Genomic DNA, 23,026 nt, shown 5'->3' on the forward strand with positions numbered 1-23,026 from the left:
GTGTTTGGGACAGGGGAGAAGAGAATCCAGAGCCCCCTGAAGGCCACTTTGGCCATCAGAGCAAGGAAGGTCCAGGGCCCTGCAAGATTCCTGTGGTGGAGGAAACCTGCTGGAGGAAATGTCAGGGCTTTGTTCCATTTTGGAGGCTTTCTCTGGAAATTGCTCCTTGTGTGACAATTTGGACACTGAACCTTGTTGCTGTTGCTGTTGGTTTCATTCTCTCTCGTTGCTGTTTCAGGAAATTGTTCTTCTCTCAGCCCTTTGGGATCTTTGTGCCTCAATGGGGTGCAGGAGGGGCAGTTTTTAGTGGCAGCACCGACACGATTTGGTGCCCATGGGTGGGGACCCCCAGTGCCCCCAGTTCCCCCCAGTGTCACAGCACATTCCCGTAGATGTCACCGGGTTCCCGCAATCGCCCCTGGGGTCCCCGCAGCTCCGTGTAGGTCACCTGGGGATGCTGGAGGGTGGTGGCACGGGGGGACGCTGCGAGAGACACGGGCTGTGGGATCTGGGTGGGGTGACACTGGTGGGTGACGTGTCCCTCTGCGTGTGTCCCCCCCGTACTCACCCCCTGCCCTCTTGGTGACCACGACGTGGGTGTACAGCACCTCCCCCTCCTCTGGGGGGCCGGGGGATCTGGGGGGGCCCTGAGGGAATAAAGGGGATGTGGGGAGGGAATGGAGAGCTGTGGGGCAGGGGTAAAAGGGGACTCATGTTGGGAGCCCTTCACCAACCTTTCCTGGTGCTTCCTGGCAGCTGCAGTGGAAAGAGGGGAGATGTGACTGTGGGATCACAGGGCTGTGAACCCTCCCAGGATTTCTGACCCCCCATGGGACGCTCAATTTACAACAGAACCCTCAAGCATCCCTGAAGCCTCCCAGAATTCAGGAACCTCTCCAGTGTCCCCAGCCAACTCAGCCTCAAAAACCCAAAGCCCAGCAGGGACAGAGACCTCCTAACTGCCCCAAGGGCCTCTGAGAGAACCCCCAGCATCCCTGCAGGACCCTCCAGCACCTCCCCAAACCCTAAAGGACCCCCAGACAATGCCACAGTTTTGGGGCTGTGGGTGCTGCCCAATCATTGTCCAACACTGGGGGCCTCTACAGCTCCCTTGGACGCCTGTGCCCCCATTGTCACCCACCCACATGGTGCCACCGGTGCCAGGTCACAATGACACCCAGGACGGTGACATTCATGGGGTCACTCTTGGCCACGCTGTCCCCGTGGGACAGGGACAGCTCGGTGCCATCACGGAGCCCCCCCGGACCCTTCTCCTCACGGTAGAAGGACACCGAGGTGACCGTGCAGTTCCACCAGCCCTGGCAGCGCAGTGTCACCGTGTCCCCCTCCAGCAGCGCCAGTGCCAGCACCTGCAGCACCAGCGGGCCTGGGGGACAGAGGGGTCCTGTTACACCCGATGGCACCGGGACCCCATCTGGGTTACACCCAGTGCACCAGGGGTCCCCAATTCCCACATGGTTTCCCCAACACTAGGGTGCTCTGGGATGTCCCCGTAGCAGGGGACAGGCTCTGGTTACACCAGGAGGTGAACCATGGAGTGGAGCCCACTGAGAGCCCTGGGGGTCCCCTGGGTGCCAGGCTGGGGACACCCAAACCCCCCTCCCTGTCTGAGACACTCACAGGGGGACCAAGACTGATGCCAGGTCTGTCACACGTGTAGGTGCCACTCTCGGTGACAGTGAGGTGTTCAGGTCACTCCTGCCCCCAGCGCTGCCCGTCCTTGTACCAGGTGGTGGCACTGGCAGTCCCCGAGCCCTGGCAGGTCAGTGTCACCCGGTCCCATGGAACTGCTGGCCTCCAGCGGGGCTCCACCAGGAGCTGGGTGGTCTGGGCACCTGCGGGTGACAGGGGACACCAGCCTGCCAGGGCCAGTGAGGGGCTGGGGACAGCGGGGTGGGGCCATGGCATCCCCTGAGGACTCACCAGCGAGGCCGAGGGTCTGGGCTGGGAGAAGGGACAGGGCTGAGTGGGGGTCATGGGGACACTGTGGACACCCCATGTTTGCACACGTCAGCTCCACCAGCCCTACAGCACCTGTCCCCACAGCCATAAATCCATGGCCCTCTGCCCATCATCCCATTCCAATGGCACCTGTTCTCCCAGTCCATCCCCATGCAACATGGCCCTTGTCCCTGTCCCTGCATCCCTGTTCCCCTGTCCCTGTCCCCACAGCTACCCAAGCCCCAAGGCTCCTTCTGCCACATCCTTGTTCCCACAATTCCATTCCCCTGTTCCTGTCCCCACATCCCAGTTCCCCTGTTGCTGTCCCCAAAGCCACTCCCCAACTCTGGTCACACTGGGCTCCATGCCCTGCTCTGGCTCTGCTGGCATTGGGGACCTCAGGGGACCCCACAGCCCCCCTGTGCCCCCTCCCCTCCCCATCCCCGGGGTGTCAGGCCCGTGCCCGGGGCACTCACCCCACAGGAGCAGCGCCACCTTCCCGGCCATCCCGGTGTCCCCAGCCATGTGCACTGGCTGTCACTCGCTGCTGTGGCCACCGCTCCCCTGGCTGGCGGCTCTTTGGATGAAGGGGAAGGAAGCGAGGTCACGTCCGTCCCCAGGTGTAGGTGGCCCTTGGTGGGGGCAGGGTGGGGACGCTGTGGGACATGGGGGGGATGCTGGGACATGGTGGGGACATGGTGTTGCCAGAATCTCAGTCTAAGGCTGTGTAGGGAACCAGGGATGGGTGTCCAGGGGAATGGGGTGCCCAGGGATGGGGTCCCGGGGAAATGGGGGTCCCAAGGGTTGGGTGGACTCAGACTTGGGAATGAGGGTCCCAGAACAACGTGGCCTCCAGGTATTTGTGATCATGGGATGCGGGCCATGGCATGCGAGTGCCAGGGGAAAGGGGGTCCCTGTGACAATGGGAGCCCTGGGGAAATCAAGGTCCCCAAGGGAAGGGGTGTCCCAGGGACTGGAATTACTGGGATGGGGTTCCTTGGGGTTGGAGATCCTGGGGAATTGCAGTCCAGGGATGGGGGTCTCAGGGAAGGGGGGACAGAAGCAAATTGGGTCCCAGGGTTGGGGTCCCAGGAGAATGGGGGTGCCAGGGATTGCTGGTGGCTGGGGGGGCCTGGGGGTCACAGCTCCTTCCCTGGGTGCCTCAGATTTTGGTGTGACCCAGGGCCCTACAAAATCGGCCCTGGGGTGCTCATTTCCTGGCCAGGCATTGCATGGGGGTCCTGGGTAGCTCAGCCTCTGTGTCCTCCCCTGCCCCTGACTTTTTCCTCTCTTTATTTCTCTTTTTTCCTTACTTTTTGCCATGTCCCCTCACCCCTAGTTCCTGGCTCAGCAACCCTGGGAAGCACCTGAGATGGGAAGGGGTTGGGGGGACCCAGGGGAGGGGGTAAATGGGGAACAGGGGGTGCAGGGAATGGTGGGGAGGCTGTGGGGGATGGAGGTGTTGGGCTGTGCCCCCTCAACACTTTCACTTTCTTTTTCCTGGACAAGAAGGAAGAGGCCGTTTGTGCTGAGAGTCAGATGGGAAAGGTGGGAGGTTCTGTCCTGGGGGGGCACATCCAGAGGCTCCTGTCCTGGGGGGATCCTGTCCCAGGGGGTGACACATCCTGGCATGGGAGGTCCTGTCCCAGGTGTGGCAGTTCCAGAAATGTCCCTGCACATTCCTGGCCGGGTGCCTGTCCCAGGGGTGGCACATCCTGAGGACCTCTGTCAATGCAAGTCTGGGGCCCAGCCATGGCCCAGCCCCACTGCACAGGGATGGCCATTGCCCAGCCCTGCTCTGCCCAGCCCCAGGTGGCAGCCAGCACCTGAGGGTCCCCCCTGGCCCCTTGGCTTTGATTCTGGCAGCTTTAGAGCTGCTGCAGAGGTGAGAATTCTGTGGGTGGAAAAAGGCCCTGCCTGTGGTTTGCTCAGCCCTGCAAGAAGCTCAAACCAAAGGGAGACCAAGCAGTGGCTCTGGGAGGGCCTTTGATGGTTTTCAGAGCAGGGCTGGTTGGAAACTGCCCCTGCAGGGGCAGCTTTAGGGGAACCAGTCTGTAAATGCAGCAATTGATCATTTTGTCAGTCTCAGCAAGGGACTGAGAGAGCCCCAGAACTGCTGCAAATCCCACACCGATTTTCTCAACAAGCTGACCTGCACCGTCCTTCTTGAACAAAACCTGCAGACCTTTGGAACCTCATGGAAAGAATGTTTGTGTTCTGGATGTGCACACCAGAAGAGAGGGGAAAGTGTGGAAATATTGAGCAGGGGCTGCACACGAGGGGCTGGGGAACAGGGGTGTCCCAGCAGGAGCAGGGAGTGCCCAGGCAGGGGAATTCAGGGCAGGCTGGAGTGGATTTACCAGGGAATCAGACCCTGAGGCACACAGGGGCATTTCCACAGATTCCTGTGCACTGTCCCAGGCATGGACAGAGCTTCTCCCCTTCCTCCAAGGGAAGTCAAACAAGTTTCAGGGTGGGAATGTGAAAATGGGAAGAGTTCCTCAATATGGCCCAAGAAAAGGCTTCCTTAGGGGCTGGGTTGCTGCCCAGCAGGCAGGGAACAATCCCATGGAGCTGTTGGACACTCAGGGAGATTCCACCCTCTGTGTTATCCACAAGCAAACGCTGCTGTGGGATGCAGCAGGGGGCTGCTAAAGGGAACCAAAAAGTCTCATTTCACTGTGATTTGTTTGTGGTTTTATTGTGGTTTTTATATCCACTTATTTCTGGTTTTATTGTGTTTTGATTTTCTCTTGTTGGGAAAGCAATGATTTAAAGGATTCTATAAACCAGAGCATTTTATACCTTGTCAGTTTGATTTTTCAGGAGTTTGTTTTTTATTGGGAAAATAATGGTATAGGAAAAGATTTATGCCTTTTTTCTATGGATGTATAATTTTGTCACAGTCAATTGGGCATCAAGTGTTTCCTGAGATTGCTAAGACAGGAAATTTGGGTGACAGGAAAAAGCCCAGGGATTTGTGGGGCAGAGACCCAGAGCCTCCCAGGACAAGCCTGGGGTGCCCCAGGGTGGGCTCTGTGCTGGGCTCTGAGTCATCTCAAAATCTGAGACCAAAATATGACCCCAAAATTGTCCAAAGCAATTGGGCATTGGGGAATTCAACCAGATTGATCCTGGGATTTACCATCATCAGGGCAAGGTCATAAAAGATGCCTCCTTAAGTTTGGGCACCCCAGAGGTCACAGGGCCCCACTGGGGACAGCGGGAATGCTCAAGGCCCACCCAGGACAGAGGACCCCAGGATGTGCCACCTCTGGGAAAGGAATCCCCAAGGATGTGGCACCCCCAGAACGAGGAGGAGCTCCCAGGGACAAGAGGCTGGGACAAGACCCGGGTGTCAGCACAGCAGAGCTGCCCTTTTCCCTAAAGGCTGGACCCCTCTGGATGTGCCCCCCTGGACAGAATTCATGTCCTTGCCTCAGCACAAACCACTGCAGGAAAGAGAAAGAGTTGGGGGGTCACAGACAGGGAGCCCCATCCCCCACAGCCCTGAAACCACTGCCTGCACCCCCCAACCTTTTTTTTCCCATCCTGGGATTGTCCCAGCTGTTCCCTGGGATGGTTCAGCCAGGAAATGCGGGGAGACAGGAAAAAGCCCAGGAGTGAGTGGGGCAGAGACACAGAACCTCCCAGGAGAGCCATGGGGTGCCCCAGGGTGGGGACTGTGCTGGGCTCTGAGTCACCCCAAAATCTGAGGCACCCCAGGAAGGAGCTGTGACCCCCGTGGCCACCCAGCCACTGCCCATCCCTGGCACCCCCATTCCCCTGGGAACCCAACCATGGGACCCCCATTGCCTTGGTCTCTCCTCCCTGGGGACCCCCATCCCAGGACTGACATTGCCCAGCACCACCATTGCCTTGATCCCATCCCATGGGCTGCTTCTTCCCCAGAACCCCTATTCCCGAGGGTCCCCTTTTTCCCCCTGCCCCCCCAGCCCTGGCACCCACATGCTATGACCCCAAATCCCTGGGGACCATGTTCCCACAGCACCCCCATCCCTGAATCCCCCCAGGCATGGAGACCCCAATTCCCCTGGACCCCCATTCTGCTGGACACCCATCCTTGGTTCCCCACATCCCCTGAGCCCCCCACTCCTGGCAACAGCATCCCCCACCACGTCCCCAGGCTGTCCCCACCCTGCCCACAGCCTGTGCCCAGCTTGTGGCCACCCTGCCCCCACCAAGGGCCACCTACACATGGGGACGGACGTGACCTCGCTTCCTTCCCCTTCATCCAACGAGCCGCCAGCCAGGGGAGCGGTGGCCACAGCAGCGAGTGACAGCCAGTGCACATGGCTGGGGACACCGGGATGGCCGGGAAGGTGGCGCTGCTCCTGTGGGGTGAGTGCCCTGGGCACGGGCCTGACAGCCCAGGGATGGGGAAGGGAAGGGGCACAGGGGGGCTGTGGGGTCCCCTGGGGTCCTCAAGGCCAGCAGGGCATGGAGCCCAGTGTGACCAGAGTTGTGGGGTGGCCATGGGGACAGGAACATGGGACACATACAGGGGAACTGGGATGTGGGGACAGAGACAGGAGGATGGAGTTGTTGGGACAAGGGTGCTCCAGAAGAAAACTTGGGGCTTGGGCAGCTGTGGGTACAGAGACAGGGGAACAGGGACACAGGGATGCAGGCACAGGAACAAGGGGACAAGCACCATGTGCTTGAGCCATGGGGACAGGTGCCACCGGAATGGGACCATGGGCACAGGGTCATGGGAATGTGGCTATGGGGCTGGCAGGGATGACCTTTGCCAGCACAGGGTCCCCATGCCTGAGCATGGGTTGGCTGCTGTGTCCCTGTCCGTGAGACCTCTGTGCCACACCAGTGCCCCCACTGAGACCTTTTTCAGGGAAAGCCCCCACCACCCCTGCCCCGTGTGCCTCTGTCACTACCGTGCCACCCCCACCCAGCCCTGTCCCTTCTCTCTTCCAGCCCAGACCCTCAGCGTCGCTGGTGAGTCCTCAGGGGATGCCATGGCCCCACCCCACTGTCCCCAGCCCCTCACTGGCCCTGGCAGGCTGGTGTCCCCTGTCACCCGCAGGTGCCCAGACCACCCAGCTCCTGGTGGAGCCCCGCTGGAGGCCAGCAGTTCCATGGGACCGGGTGACACTGACCTGCCAGGGCTCGGGGACTGCCAGTGCCACCACCTGGTACAGAAATGGGCAGCACTGGGAGCAGCAGGGACGCACCAATGTCACTGTCACCATGAAAGGCATTTACCGGTGTGACCGATCCGGCACTGGGCTCAGCCCCCCTGTGATTGTCTCAGAAGGTGAGGGGGGTTTGGCTGTCCCCAGCCTGGCACCCACGGGGACCCCAAAGGGTCTGGGTGGGCTCCGCTCCATGGGTCACCTCCTGTGTGACCAGAGCCCATCCCCTGCTCTGGGGACATCCCAGAGCATCCCAGAGCAAGAGGACCCTGTTTGTGGAATTGATGACCTCTGGTGCACTGGGTGTGACTCCGTGAGGGTCCCGATGTCAGCGGGACCCTTGAGATCCCTGTGATGTGATGAATCCCCTCTGTCCCCCAGATGATCTGGTGCTGCAGGTGCCGGCGCGGGCGCTGCTGGAGGGGGACACGGTGACACTGCGCTGCCGGGGCTGGCGGAACAGCACGGTCACCTCGGTGTCCTTCTACCACGAGGGCAAGGAACTGGGGGTGTTCCCCGATGTCACTGAGCTGTCCCTGTCCCCTCTGCAGCTGAGCCACAGTGGCCACTACAGCTGCAGGGGCAAGGTGGGATCCTGGGGGTGGAGGGAGTCACCACCAGTGACAGTGACAGTGAACGGTGAGCACCACAAAGTCCCCACCCCGACAGCCCCACAGCCCCTCCCCAGGGACTCGGGGCCAAAATTCCCTCTCCCCTCTCCTTCCCAGAGCTCTTCTTGGTGCCGGTGCTGGAGGGTCCCCCCAGCCCACCCTGGGGTCCCCCCTGACTCTCAGCTGCCTCAGCACCCCCAGCCCCCTGCAGCCCCGAGCCCCCCTCCTGCCCGTGTTCTAACAGGATGGGAAGATGGTGGGAGACCCGCAGGGGTCCCCACAGCTGCTGGTGCCCGCCCTGGGGGTCTCCCACTCGGGGAATTACAGCTGCCATCTGCGCCCTGAGGGGGGGGGCGTAGGGAAAAGCAGCACCTGGCTCCATGTCATGGTGCACAGGGGGTGCGGGATGGGCACAGGGAGCCCCCACAGACACCTCGGGTCCCCTGATTGGGCATCTCCAAGTCCCCAAACAAAAATTTCCTTGCTCCTTCTATTATTCCCCGTGTGCCCACACCCTTCTGTGTTATGACCCCATCCCTGACATCCCCCATCACACCCATGCCCCATCCCTGTCCCCCCACACCGGCTGCCAGCCCCTCCCTGTGCCCTCAGCCGTGTCTCTGTCCCCGCAGTGCCCGTGGCCAATGCCACCATCACCCCCTGTGCCCTGGACGTGACACCGCAGGACACAGGGACACACAGGGACACAGGTGGGGTCCTACAGGGTAACCAGGGAGTGCAAGACCCCTGGGGTGATGGGTGACCCTGAATGATTCCCCTCTGTTTCTTGCAGTGGCCGCAGGGGTCAGTGGGGCCCTTTTGTTCCTGCTCCTGCTCGTGGGTGTCATTGTGGCCTGGAACTGGTGGCACCGTGTGGGTGGGTGACAATGGGGGGACAGGGGTCCAAGGGGACTGTAGAGGCCCCCATAAATGGGAACGATAGTGTGGCATTCACAATCCCTGAGTTGTGACATTGGCTGGGGGTGCTGTAGAGCTTGGGGAGGTGCTGGAAAGTTGTTCAGGGATGCTGGGGGTTCTTTCAGGGGCCCTGGGGGTGTTTGGGGGGGTCTCTGTCCCTCCTGGACTTTGGGTACTTAAGGCTGAGTTGATTCGGGGCACTGAGGTTGTTCATGAATTCTGGGGGGCTCCAGGGATGCATGGGGGTCCTGTTGAAGATTGAGGGTCCCATGGGAGTTGAGCAATCCTGAGAGCAGTCAGGGCCCTGGGAACCCCACAGTCACCCCTCCCCTGTTTCCTCTGCAGCTGCCAGGAAGCAGCAAGAAAGGTGAGTGGGAGGCTCAAACTACACGCTCCCTATTTGCCCCAACCCTCAAGAGCTCCCATTCCCTCCCTCACATCCCCTTTATTCCCTCAGGGGCCCCCCGGATCCCCCGGCCCCCCCAGAGGAGGGGGAGGTGCTGTACACCCACGTCGTGGTCACCAAGAGGGCAGGGGGTGAGTATGGGGGGGACACACGCAGAGGGACACGTCACCCACCAGTGTCACCCCACCCAGATCCCACAGCCCGTGTCTCTCGCAGTGTCCCCCCGTGCCACCACCCTCCAGGATCCCCAGGTGACCTACGCGGAGCTGCGGGGACCCCAGGGGCGACCGCGGGAACCCGGTGACATCTACGGGAATGTGCTGTGACACTGGGGGGAACTGGGGGCACTGGGGGTCCCCACCCATGGGCACCCACTCATGTCTGTGCTGCCACTAAAAACTGCCCCAATCCCTCCCCATGGGGGCACAAAGATCCCAAAAGAGCCAAAAGATGAACAATTTGCTGAAACAGAAATGAGAGAGAATAAAACCAACAGCAACGGCAACAAGGTTCAGAGTCCAAAGGATCACAGAAGGAACAATTTCCAGGGAAAGCCCCCAATAAGGAACAAACCCCAGACATTTCCCCCAACAGGTTTCTTCCACCAGAGGAATCTTGCAGGGCCCTGGACCTTCCTTGCTCTGATGGCCAAAGTGGCCTTCAGGAGGCTCTGGATTCTCTTGTTCCCTGTCCCAAACACCTCCTCTTCCCTGTTCCCCACACGAGGATGTCACAAAGGCCCTGTGGGGATTCTGGAGCCGCCTCCTTTCCCCGGGCAGTCGGGATCAGGCCATGGCTCAGGGTGGGGTGTCAGAGACAGGAAAAGTTTGATGTCTGGAGATATTTTGGAACACCTGTGTGTGGTAGGGGTGGGTCAGGCCTTGCTTATGGTGAGACAGGGCCCCGCCTGTCCATCAGTCTGTCAGCCATGGCACACTGGGGACAGTGGGATGCTCTGGCAAAGCCAGCTCCTGAGTGGCCGGGTGACCAGGAGTGCCAACTTGGGCGAGGGCCCTTGCTGGCCCAACTGGCTTAAAGGACAAAGCATGAGGTGGCCAAGTCCCTGACCGTGTCTGCTCTTGGGGTGTCTGTCCCATCCACGCTGGGAGCCAGCAGCTGGCAACTCATTTAAATGAGAAATATCTACCAAGGAAAGTGAGAATGTTCCTGGAATGGAAGACCCATGTCTAAAAATCTTTTTAATTTCAAAAATGATGGGGCTTCCAGGCAAAAGTGTAGGAAAAGGAATACCAGCTCTTTACCGGGAAATTTATAAAGCAGAACAGAACCAACAACACAAACCCAGAACTTTCCCTCCCGCTCAGCGCTGTTGGTTTTTGTGGCAGTTATAACCGCGGCCAGCAGGGGGCGCTGCAGGGAGCACTCCCGGCCAGCAGGGGGCGCCCCGCTCCAGCTCCATCCCCTCAGGGGCCATGGCGGCCTCGGGCGGGAGGGAAGAGGGGAAATCGCTCCTTTTGCAAACTCACGGCCACCAATCGGTCCCAGCACCACCAGCGGCAGCGGCCAGGAGCCGCCAAGGCAGCAGGTTGGATCCCAGTGCCCACTGGCAGCGTAGCAGTGTCCCGGGAACAGGCACACCCTGTGCAACATCCGTGACCGCTCTCCATGATCCCGAATGGAAGGAAGGCAGCGCCCGACCCCAGGCCGGTCTCGGGCCTACAGCAGCATCTCTGGTGGCTTTTCACCATAATTCCTGCAAACCCTCAGCCTTTCACACAGGTGAGGAGGGCAGGGATGGAGCAGCTTTGGAGACACCTGGAATCCAGACAGGGTCACTCCCCACGATGGCCAGAGCTCCTGCTCGATATTTCCACACTTTTCTGTCTTATCTGATGACCACCGCCTGGGGCCAAACATTCTTTCCATGAGGTTTCAGAAGGCCGCTGGTTTTGTTCAAGAATGAAGGTCTATTACAGCTTGTTGAGCAGAGTGTCGTTGTCTTTGCAGTAGTTCTGGGGCTCCCTCAGTCCCTTGCCAAAAGGGACAAAATGATCAATTGCTGCATTTCCGGACTGGTTCCCCCACAGCTGCCCATGCAGGGGGAGTTTCCAGCCAGCCCTGCTCTGAAAACCATCAAAGGCCCTCCCAGAGCCACTGCTTGGGCTCCCATTGGGGTTTGTGCTTCTTGCAGGGCTGAGCAAACCACAGGCAGGGCCTTTTCCACCCACAGAATTCTCACCTCTGCAGCAGCTCTAAAGCTGCCAGAATCAAAGCCAGGGGGGCAGGGGGGACCCTCATGTCCTGGCTGCCACCTGGGGCTGGGCAGAGCAGGGCTGGGCAATGGCCATCCCTGTGCAGTGGGGCTGGGCCATGGCTGGGCCCCAGCCTTGCATTGACAGGGGTCCCCAGGATGTGCCACCCCTGGGACAGGCACCCGGCCAGGAATGTGCAGGGACATTTCTGGAACTGCCACACCTGGGACAGGACCCCCCATGCCAGGATGTGTCACCCCCTGGGACAGGATCCCCCCAGGACAGGAGCCTCTGGATGTGCCCCCCCAGGACAGAACCCCCCCTTTCCCATCTGACTCTCAGCACAAACGGCCTCTTCCTTCTTGTCCAGGAAAAAGAAAGTGAAAGTGTTGAGGGGGCACAGCCCAACACCTCCATCCCCCACAGCCTCCCCACCCTTCCCTGCACCTCCTTCTCCCCATTTCCCCCTCCCCTGTCTCCCCCTAACCCATTCCCTGCTCAGGTGCTTCCCAGGATTGCTGAGGCAGGAACCGGGGGTGAGGGGACATGGCAAAAAGTAAGGAGAATAAGGAAAAAAGGGAAAGAGAGGAAAAAGTCAGGGGCAGGGGAGGACACAGAGACTGAGCTACCCAGGACCCCCATGCAATGCCTGGCCAGGAAATGAGCACCCCAGGGCTGATTTTGCAGGGCCCTGGGTCTCCCCAAAATCTGAGGCACCCAGGGAAGGAGCTATGACCCCCAGGCCCCCCCAGCCACCGTGCATCCCTGGCACCCCCATTCCCCTGGGACCCCAACCTTGGGACCCAATTTCCTTCTGTCCCCCCTTCCCTGAGACCCCCATCCCTGGACTGCAATTCCCCAGGATCTCCAACCCCAAGGAACCCCATCCCAGTAATTCCAGTCCCTGGGACACCCCTTCCCTTGGGGACCTTGATTTCCCCAGGGCACCCATTGTCACAAGGACCCCCTTTCCCTGGCACCCCCATGTAGAGAGCTTTTTGGATAATTGGTTAGCTGAGAAAGGACATTTTGATGTGATACCAATGGATAAGGATAGGGGAAACAAGCTGGGAACTAAGCAACCAGTGTCCAATCAGTGACAAAGGTCACAGTGACCTTCTCTGAAACGGGAAGACGGGGGAGAAAATCGCTTGCGAGAAAATGTAGATATCTTAGGTAGAGAAGTTAGAAGAATGCAAAAATAGAAGCAAAATAATTGTTAGAAGATAGAAGTAGATGTGGTTGATCTAAGTGTGCTTTAACCAATGATGATCTCAGCTTTTGCAATATGTATAAGCTTCATTAACACCAATATAAATATGTGTGGGTTTTCAATAAACTTCGGGATTTGCTATTCACGCATATGGTGTGTTGCATTTCTCCCGCCGTTCACGACACCCCCATGCCATGGCCCGCATCCCATGATCACAAATCCCTGGAGGCCACGTTGTTCTGGGACCCTCATTCCCAAGTCTGAGTCCACCCAACCCTTGGGAACCCCATTTCCCTGGGACCCCATCCCTGGGCACCCCATTCCACTGGACACCCATCCCTGGTTCCCTACACAGCCTTAGACCCCAGATTATGGCAACACCATGTCCCACCATGTCCCACCCTGCCTCCCATGTCCCACAGCGTCCCCACCCTGCCCCCACCAAGGGCCACCTACACATGGGGACAGACGTGACCTCGCTTCCTTCCCCTTCATCCCAAGAGCCGCCAGCCAGGGGAGCGGTGGCCACAGCAGCGAGTGACAGCCAGTGCACATGGCTGGGGACACCGGGATGGCCGGGAAGGTGGTGCTGCTCCTGTGGGGTGAGTGCCCCGGGCACGGGCCTGAAACCCCAGGGATGGGGAGGGGAGGGGGCACAGGGGGGCTGTGGGGTCCCCTGAGGTCCCCAATGCCAGCAGAGCCAGAGCAGGGCATGGAGCCCAGTGTGACCAGAGTTGTGGAGTGGCTTTAGGGACAGCAAGAGGGGAACTGGGATGTGGGGACAGGAACAGGGGGGTAGAGATGTGGGAACAAGGATGTGGCAGAAGGAGCCTTGGGGCTTGGGTAGCTGTGGGGACAGGGACAGGGGAACAGGGATGCAGGGACAGGGACAAGGGCCATGATGCATGGGGATGGCCCGGGAGAACAGGTGCCATTGGAATGGGATGATGGGCACAGGGCCATGGATTTATGGCTGTGGGGACAGGTGCTGTAGGGCTGGTGGAGCTGACGTGTGCAAACATGGGGTGTCCACAGTGTCCCCATGACCCCCACCCAGCCCTGTCCCTTCTCCCTTCCAGCCCAGACCCTCAGCCTCACTGGTGAGTCCTTGGGGGATGCCATGGCCCCACCCCGCTGTCCCCAGCCCCTCACTGGCCCTGGCAGGCTGGTGTCCCCTGTCACCCACAGGTGCCCAGACCACCCAGCTCCTGGTGGAGCCCCCCTGGAGGCCGGCAGCGCTGTGGGACCGGGTGACACTGACCTGCCAGGGCTCGGGGACTGCCGGTGCCACCACCTGGTACAAGGACGGGCAGCGCTGGGGGCAGCAGGGACGTGACCACCTCATTGTCACCGAGTGTCGCACCTACAGATGTGACAGACCCGGCACCAGGCGCAGCCCCCCCGTTAGGGTCTTAGATGGTGAGAGGGGATCTTTAATGCTCAGGGTGGCCCCTGAGAGGTCAGGGTGGCTCCACTCCATGGATGGCCTCACATCTGTCACATCCCAGTGCAGCCCAGTGCACTCCAGAGCACCCAGATGTCCCTGGTGCTATGGGCACCCACCTCAGAATGGTCTCATCAGTAAAATGTGACCTTCCTGTCCCACAGACCCACTGGTGCTGCAGGTGCCAGCGCGGGCCCTGCTGGAGGGGGACACAGTGACACTGCGCTGCCGGGGCTGGCAGGAAATCCATCTCAGCAGGGTGCGATTTTACCGGGATGAGAAGGATCTCGCGGGGTCCCTCAGGAGAACCGAGCTGTCCCTGTCCCCCCTGCAGCTGCACCACAGCGGCCGCTACCGATGTGAGGGCTTGGTGGGGTCCTCTATGTCACGGTCAGCAGCAGTGCCAGTGACAGTGCACGGTGAGCAACCCCACGGCTGGAACTCCAATATCTTGACAACCCCAAAGCCACTTCCCAGCAGATTCAGAGCCACAGACCTCACCTCCCCTCTCCTTCCCAGAGCTGTTCTCGGTGCCGGTGCTGGAGGGACCCCCCACACCCACCGAGGGGTCCCCTCTGACTCTCAGCTGCCTCAGCACCCCCAGCCCCCTGCGGCCCCGAGCCCCCCTCCTGCACGTGTTCTACCGGGACGGGCAGGTGGTGGGGGGCCCGCAGGGGTCCCCACAGCTGCTGGTTCCCACCATGGGGGTCTCCCACTCGGGGAATTATGGCTGTGAGGTGCACTCCCAGGGTGGGGCCGTGCGGAAGAGCAGCGCCCGGCTCCGCGTCACGGTGCGCAGTGAGTGCGGGGATGGGCACGGGGAGCCCCCACAGCCTCCTTGGGTCCCCCACACTGCCTGGCATCGCCCAGCCCTCCCTGATGCCTGCTCTGGGGTACCCAACCTTTCCCGGATCCCTCCCTGGCTCCCACCCTCCTTTCTTGGGTCCCTCACCAGGTCCCCCAGCCCCTACATGGGTACCCCCATCCTTCCCTGGCACCGTTTCCGTGTCCTGCCATTGCTGCCCCGGGTCCCTCCCCCGGTCCCCCCATTCCTGGCTCGTGTTTCCCTCCATCCCACACTGGGTCCCCTCACCCCTCCATGGGTCCCATCACCCCTCTCTGAGGTCTCCACACATTCCCCAGGTCACACCATCCCCTCCCTGAGTCCCCATACCTGCCCTGGTGTTGCCCACCTCCCTCTCCAGGTGTTCCCTCCCTGACCCCCCCAGCATCCCTCAGGGTTCCTTTCGAAGCACTGCCCCCCCCCCCCACCCCCGCTCCATCTCTGCGCCCGCTCTCCCTCACTGGAGTTCCCCTGCCCCTCTCTGAACCCCCTGGGTCCCTCACTGTCCTCTGGTGTCCCCCTCACCTGAAGGGGTCCCGCCCTCGGGGGTGTCCCTGTCAGCGCAGCCTCCCTGGGGACAGGTGGCACTCGGGGACAGCCTGGTGCTGAACTGCTCAGTGACCATGGGAACAGGTCCCCCGTCCTTCTCCTGGCACCGAGAGGGCTCGGGGGCACTGCCTGGCACCGGCCCCTGCCTGGAGCTGTGCCACATTGGGGACAATGACAGTGGCCAGTACCAGTGCCGGGTCAGTGACGGGGACAGCGTGGCCAAGAGTGATCCCCTGAATGTCACCGTCCTGGGTGAGCGGGACCCTTGAACTGGGGATGAGCCCACCCACAGCACTCCCCTCCCACCTTGCCACGTGCCAGCCCTGTCTGTGTCCCCACAGTGCCCGTGGCCAATGCCACCATCACCCCCAGTCCCCTGTCACACCAGGTGCATGCAGGTGACAACGTAACCCTGAGCTGCTCAGTGCAGGTGGGCTCAGGCCCTGTCACCTTCACCTGGCTGCACAATGGGCAGGAGGTGGCCCGGGGTCCCCTCCTGGAGCTCAGGGATATCAATGTGGGACATGTTGGCACCTACCAGTGCGTGGCCACCAACCAGCTGGGACAGGACGGGCAGCGCATGTTCCGGGCACTCAGCCCAGAGCTGGCCCTGGAGGTGACACCTGGCTCACCCTGGGTCACAGGTGGGGTCCCGCAGGGTCACCAGGGAGTGCAGGACCCCTGGGGGGATGGGTGACCCCAATGTGTCCCCCTCTGTTTCTTGCAGTGGCTGCAGGCGTCAGCAGGGCCCTTTTGTTCCTGCTCCTGCTCGTGGGTGTTATTGTGGCCTGGCACCGGTGGCACCGTGTGGGTGGGTGACAATGGGGGGACGGGGGTCATGGAGAGAGGTGGGAAGGACCCCACAGAAGGGGGGCCATAGGGCGACACCCACAGCCCCTGACTTGGGTGGGGCTGAGCCCCCAGTGTCCATGGCTGAGAGCCCTGGGAGCTGTTGGAGGGTCCTGCAGGGATGTTGGGGGTTCTATCAGGGGTTCCCCTCCCTGCCAGGCTCAGGGTTCTGGGGACTCAGGCTGCTGGTGCAAGTGGGGGGACCATCAGGGATACTGGGGGGCCTGGGGAGGATTGTGTGTCTGGTGGTGGTTCAGCATTCCCAGGGGTGGATGGGGGCCCCTGGGTCTCCAAAGTCACCCCTCCAGTTTTCCTTTGCAGATGCCAGGAAGCACCAGGAAAGGTGGGTGCAGGCTCCAGCCATGATACACCTTTTACCCAAACCCCCAGCACCTCCCATCCCCTTCCACACTCCCCCTTATTCCTACAGGGCCCCCCAAGACCCCCTGGCACCCTCAGTGGAGGATCCTCAGGCGACGTACATGGAGCTGCAAAGGAAACCGTGGGAGCCCAGTGACATCTATGACAATCTACACCAAAAGTTGTGATGCTCTGGGAAGCAGGAGGCACTGGGAGACACTGGGGGTGCTCCCTCCATGGCTCCTGTGGTTGCCCGTCCTTCCAAGGGAGGTGGTCATGGTCAGGGGGAGGCTACACAGGGCACCCTGTGCTCCCCATTCCCCCTCCCACTACCCCTGTCCCATCCCACTGTAAAAGGGGGATTTGGAGAGGATTCTTGCTGAAAGGTTTCTCGGATGAAAATGAAGCACAAACATGGCAATATTATATCTGAGAACTGTTTATTGATAAAGGAGGGTAAGGGTTCTTCCCAAAGGGGAAGAGAAGGGAGTAGAAAGGGAAAAGGACAGAGAGAGAAACAGAAGACAGGGACAGCGTTACCACAAGAAGCCCGGGCGCTCTGTGGGCATCAGCTCGGCAGATGGAGTGTGTGTGCTGCAAGCCAGGGCGAGCCCACATGGCTTTTGTGAGTGGCTGGGCGTGATTTCCAAGGAGGCACCTGCGTGTCTCTGGCATTGCCAGCGATGGCTGCAGGGGCTGCTGCGGGCTGGTGCTGGGCACTGGTGGCTCTGGGCTGGCTGCCGCGGGCTGGGGCTGCCGTGGGCAGGTGCAGCAGGCTCGGGGCTGGGGGCAGCGTGGGAAACGCGGCAGAGGTGGTGTGCAGGCAGCATCCGCTCCATCGGGGAAGCAATGAAGGAACGTCCAGGAGGAGCAGGAATGAGCTGCCTCGGGGAAGCAGTGAAGCAGGGAAGAACGGGTGTGGACAGGGAAGAAGGACCACCAGGAGGAAAAGGTGAGGAGGGGGAGTATCGGTGGTATTTTTGCCTGATGACTGGGAGGAATGATGCACCTGACTCCATCTTTTCAGAAGGCTAATTAATTACTTTATTATACTCTATTATTCTATGCCATATTACATTACATCTAAACTGAATCTGCCAAGCACTCAACTGCACTCCACTGCACACAATCTCATGACTGTCAGCCAACAGTCCCCACACACACACACCTGGATTCAATTGGTCAGTGAATCAAAACACTCACACCAGAATCCAATTACCAATTCCCTTCAGGTAAACAATCTTCCACAATGCATTCCACTTGTGAAAAACACAGGAGCAGTAAATGAGATAAGAACTCTTTGGATCATTCTTTGATTCTCTCACTGCTTCTCCCAGGTTCAGAGAATGTCAATCCCACAGGGGAGGAGGGCCAAGCTGACCCTCTGAGCAAGCCTCTGATCCCTCCAAGAAACCCAAAGCAAAACGCTCCTGTTCTGTCAGAATGTGTTGCTGTTATTTGCAAAGGCTCCTCCCACAGCCGGATTTCCTGGGCAATTTTTCCCAGACATTTTTCTGTCCCACCAGCCTTTGGGGGTCACTCACAGCTCGATCACTGAAGCTTTCTCTCCCCTGATTCTCTGTTGTGTGAAGCCTCGCCAGGGACAGGGTTCCCAGCACATGGACAACCACAGAGTAATTATTCAGTCATGTGTAGCATATGTTAAGACATAAATAAAATTCAGATTTGTTCCTCTTAACCCCAGTGTGCTTAGTGGCTCTGCAATCCCCCTCCCAGTGCTCCCACTAAGGTGCTTACTGGTGCCCGTCCCAGTTCCAAAGGGGTACAGGACCTGGTTCCCTGCTCCTGGGACAAAAATGCAACTCTTTTGTTAAACAGGCAGAAATGGTGTTTCTTTGTTTAGCTCTGTCAAGGAAGCTGAACAAGGTGGGAACCTCCATTGGAATGGAAAATACAACCCCCATCACTCTGAATTATTGTAACATTGAAATTACGGGGCTTTTAGGCAAAGATGTAGGAACAGGAATACAGTTCTTTACTGGTATGTACTGTGAGAAACAAGTTAATGGAAGTTGACTTTTGCTGGATATTATATTAATTGATATTACATTATTGATGATATTGTTGATTAAATATTGTGATGCTGTTAGTGTTGGGACAGTGATGTGTATTGTGGAGTGGCTGATGTTGTTGGGGTGTCCATTTAATACTGGGGCCGAGCCTGGGCCCAGCCATGGCCCAGCCCCACTGCACAGGGATGGCCATTGCCCAGCCCTGCTCTGCCCAGCCCCAGGTGGCAGCCAGGACATGAGGATCTCCCCTGCCCCCTTGGCTTTGATTCTGGCAGCTTTAGAGCTGCTGCAGAGGTGAGAATTCTGTGGGTGGAAAAAGGCCCTGCCTGTGGTTTGCTCAGCCCTGCAAGAAGCACAAACCCAAAGAGAGCCCAAGCAGTGGCTCTGGGAGGGCCTTTGATGGTTTTCAGAGCAGGGCTGGCTGGAAACCGCCCCTGCAGGGGCAGCTTTGGGGCAACCAGTCCAGAAATGCAGCAATTGAACGCATTGTCCCTGTCCCCAAGGGACTGAGAGAGCCCCTGCCCTGCTGCCAATCCCACACCAAGCTGCTCAACAACCTGACCTGGACCCTCCTCCTTCTTCCTGCCTTGCCGTGGATGGACAGTGCCCGGATGCCCCTCACCCACCACAGCTGCTCTCTCACTGCCCTCCACACCTGGATGGGGGGGGAGAATTTAATGAATGGTTCCTGGGTTGAGACAAGGACTGGGAGAGATCACTCATCAAATCCTGTCACGGGTGTGAGAGTCAGTCAGAATTTTCCCTCATCTGCCTCACGATCATCATTTGGGGACCACTGTAGAGAAGACTCCCCCTGTCTAGAATCTCTGGCTCTGAAGGAGAAAGTCACATGCCAACAAGGCCCTGAGATCTGAGAGCATTGCTAAGTTATTGTTTTCACGGGTGCTGTTTGCTGTATGCTAAGAAAGGGACACTGTGCCCTTTTTGCTACAATAGCCTTGGGAGCTGTCCCACCTCTAGGCCTGGCTGGACTTTTCCTGAGTTCTGGGTGGTCCCCTGCAGAAGACCCTCACCTGTTTTACAACCACCGTGACAGACAGACTGAGATGCAAGAAGCCTTTCCATCAAGGACTGAGACATGAAACCCCCACGTGAAAAGTCCTCCTCTCCTCCTTCCAAGGACTGGGACTGAAACCCCCAACCCGGAGGAGGTGTGTGGGGGGAGGCAAGCTGACCAAAGCGAGATGCTTGCCTGCAGCTTGTGACCACAGGACCAACAAAACAATGGTTCTCGCCTGCTGCCTAGCTTGGACTCTGTGTACCCCCCTTTCTATTTTTCCCCCCCGAAGACCTTTGTTTCAGTTGCAAAATTTATTACCCCTTGCCCCAATGAAAAAGAGTATAATTGGGGTCCAGATGAATGGTGCCTCTGAGATCTCCGGATCGTGACACCGGGCCAAGCTGCCTGGGATTTAGAGATACGAATTGAATATATTGCTGACAAAATCAGAGTAGGATCAGGAGAAGTCAAATAAACCCTTCAATACCCCTTCACCCTGTTTTGAATAACTATGTAGTCATTGGCTTTCACTATTGTATTGGTTTTTGCAAATTATTTTGATACAATACAGTTTGTAATAATTTTTAACTGCTTTTGATACACTACTATTTGTCAGCCTTGTACCCTAATCCCTGTGTAGAATATATATTTAGTGTGAAAAATATAGTTTAGGCTCTCCTAAAAGACCAAGAAAGAGACAATGTGCAGTGTATTACAACATTAACTGTTGCAGAAGTAGCTAATGCCTTTATTTGTGTAACTAAGTGACAATGGTGAGAATAAGTCAGATAATTTTGTGATATAGCTAATGTTAATTTAAGGTACTAGTGGATTATCTTATCTGTATGAGAAGAACACAATGAAAAGTAGTGAGTAAATAAGCATCAAAAAAGAGAATGCAAAGAGGAATTTACCACTGACCCTTCATTTATCAAGAACTGTCAAACCACAGAACAGGGCGGACTTGTGAGAATATAAAATATTTAAATTTAATCTACAGTATGGTGTGTACTTTATGAAAATGAATCAAGGGTCAAACTAAGCAAAAGAATTCCCGGAACATGTAAACTGGAAAGAGTGTTTGAATATGTATAACCCTCCTGAGTATGTAGTTATCCAATACAATGAAAAGGTATGTAAGGAGGATTGTTGTAGTTAACTGTAGGCCTCTGGCAGTTGCCAAGCACCCAGCCCACTGTTTACTGTCCCTTTTATCCCTTATTAAACATTTACAAATTTTAAAGAGTGAGCCTTGTTTCTCACACAGTTTAATCAAACGTGTCATTTTGTGTACAATAAGAGTGAAAAACATTGTGTGCCCCCCTGGCTCTGGGAGGGGGAATGAGGAGCCCTGTGGGTGCTGTGAAGAGGAAGAAGAGACCCCTGAGGGGAATCGATGCCCCCAGTGCCCCCAGTGTCACAGCACATCATCGCAGTCACAGGGGTCCCACTGTCCCTCGTGGGGTCCCGACAGCTCCGTGTTGGTCACTTGTGGATCCTGAGGTGGGGCAGGGCTGGGGGACACCCATGGGGGCCCTGAGAGTGACACCGGTTGTGGGGATCTGGTTGGGGGGGTGACACCTGTGGGTGATGTGTCCCTGTCCCCCCCTGTACTCACCCTCTGCCCACTTGGTGCCCCTGATGTGGGTGTTGAGCACAGCCCCCTCCTCCACGGGGGCGTCCCATTCCTCCTGGAATCTAAACGTGGGATCCCCATTCCTTATGTCTCCTTATCTCTGGGACCCTCATCCCAGTACTGACATTACCCACGATCTCTATGGCCGAGCACCCCATTCCCAAGGAACCCTCTCCTGTTCATTCAATGCCCTGAAATCCCCCTTCCCCCATGACCTTGGTTCTCTCAGGAACGCCATTCCCACGGGACCCCCATTCCCCCAGCATCCCCATGCCATGACCCCAAATCCCTGGAGCCCACGCTCACCTGGGACTCCCATCCCTGAGTCCCCCCAGCCCTGGACACCCCCAGACCCATGACTCCTCCTCCTCAAGGAACCACATTCCCCTGGACATCCATCCCTGGCTCCCTAAACCCACCTAGAGCCTCACTCCTGCGAACCACATCTCCCACCTTGTCCCACCCACCCTCATCCCCATTCTGTGCCGAGTTTGTGGCCACCCTGCCCCCACCAAGGGCCACCTACGCATGGGGACGGACGTGACCTCGCTTCCTTCCCCTTCATCCAAAGAGCCGCCAGCCAGGGGAGCGGTGGCCACAGCAGCGAGTGACAGCCAGTGCACATGGCTGGGGACACCGGGATGGCCGGGAAGGTGGCGCTGCTCCTGTGGGGTGGGGAGAGTAGGGACAGGCTGGGGACATGGGTGGGTGGGACAAAGTAGGACATGGGGTTCCCAGGAGTGGGGGGCTTGGTGGGTTTGGGGAGGCAGGAATGGGGTCACAGGGAAATGGGGGTGGTGAGGAGGGGGAATGTCCAGCAATGGGTCTGCCATGGGAATGAGCGTCCCCATAGCTGGGGGGACTCAGGGATGGGAGTCCCAGGGGAATGTGGGCTACAGGGAATTGAGTTCATGGGATGGGGGAATAGTGGGTCCTAGGAGGATTTCAGGGGATGGAATGAACGGGAGGGCTTTTCTTGGGAATGGGGTCCTGGGCCATGGAGATCCTGGGGAATGTCAGTATTTGGGGGTTGCAGAGAAGGTGGAACATAAGGAATGGGGGTCCCGTGTTTCGGTTCCCAGGGAATGGGGGTGCCAGGGATGGGCAGTGGCTGGGTGAGCCCATGGGTTTCAGCTCCTTCCCTGGGTGCTTCAGATTTTGGGGTGATCCAGACCTTAACATAGCCCCCACAAGGTGCCGGTGGCGTGGGGATTACCACAGACAGATCCCGCGGGGCTCTGGGTCTGTGCCCCTCCAGACCCCAGTGACTTTTCCCTCTCTTTATTCCATTTTCACCATTTTACCCCTCAATTTCAGAAACCCCCAGTTTGTGCCTTGATGATCCTGGGGGGCAAGTGAGCAGGGAATGGGCTGGGGAGGCTGTGGGGGATGCGGGAGTGCAGCTTTTACCGCCCCAACGCTTTCACTTTCTCTGTACTGCAGCAGAAGGAAGAGGCTGTTTGACACGTTATGTCACATGGAAGGGGGTTCTGTCCTGGGGGGGCACGTCCAGGGGGCTCCTGTCCTGGGGGGATCCTGTCCCAGGGGGTGACACATGCTGGACAAGGGGCTCCTGTCCTGGAGCATGGCAGATTTGAAGGGGTCCAGACTTCTCCATTCTTGCTCGGCCCCTGCAGGATCTGAGCCAGCAAGAGCAGCTGGGCAATGGAGTCCCTGGGCAGGAAGGAACTCCCAGACTCCTGCTCCTTGAAGCCAGTGGCCATCCAAGGGTGGGGCCCAGCCATGGCCCAGCTCCACTGCACAGGGATGGCCATTGCCCAGCCCTGCTCGGCCCA

At 58.5% G+C, this 23,026-nt stretch overlaps 2 protein-coding genes across 2 annotated transcripts in view; both read left to right on the plus strand.

Moving 5' to 3' along the window:
- LOC118695922 (Fc receptor-like protein 2) overlaps positions 1–9,394 on the plus strand; it is a 77,868-nt gene extending 68,474 nt beyond the window's left edge. The window contains 4 exon segments of the mRNA XM_054517597.1: positions 8,174–8,182; positions 8,538–8,625; positions 9,120–9,199; positions 9,285–9,394. Coding sequence (XP_054373572.1) covers positions 8,174–8,182; positions 8,538–8,625; positions 9,120–9,199; positions 9,285–9,394 — 287 coding nt within the window.
- Positions 9,395–9,541: 147 nt separating this feature from the next.
- LOC118695923 (Fc receptor-like protein 2) lies at positions 9,542–16,728 on the plus strand. Its single transcript, XM_054517598.1, has 11 exons — positions 9,542–9,577; positions 12,996–13,077; positions 13,574–13,594; positions 13,683–13,913; positions 14,103–14,357; positions 14,458–14,736; positions 15,314–15,583; positions 15,673–15,975; positions 16,059–16,142; positions 16,502–16,523; positions 16,611–16,728. Exons 1-11 carry the CDS (start codon positions 9,542–9,544, stop codon positions 16,726–16,728), a joined length of 1,701 nt encoding a protein of 566 aa, XP_054373573.1.
- The last annotated feature ends 6,298 nt before the right edge of the window (positions 16,729–23,026 follow it).

This window comes from Molothrus ater, chromosome 29 (assembly GCF_012460135.2).
Source record: "Molothrus ater isolate BHLD 08-10-18 breed brown headed cowbird chromosome 29, BPBGC_Mater_1.1, whole genome shotgun sequence".
In the NCBI taxonomy this organism is placed as follows: domain Eukaryota; kingdom Metazoa; phylum Chordata; class Aves; order Passeriformes; family Icteridae; genus Molothrus; species Molothrus ater.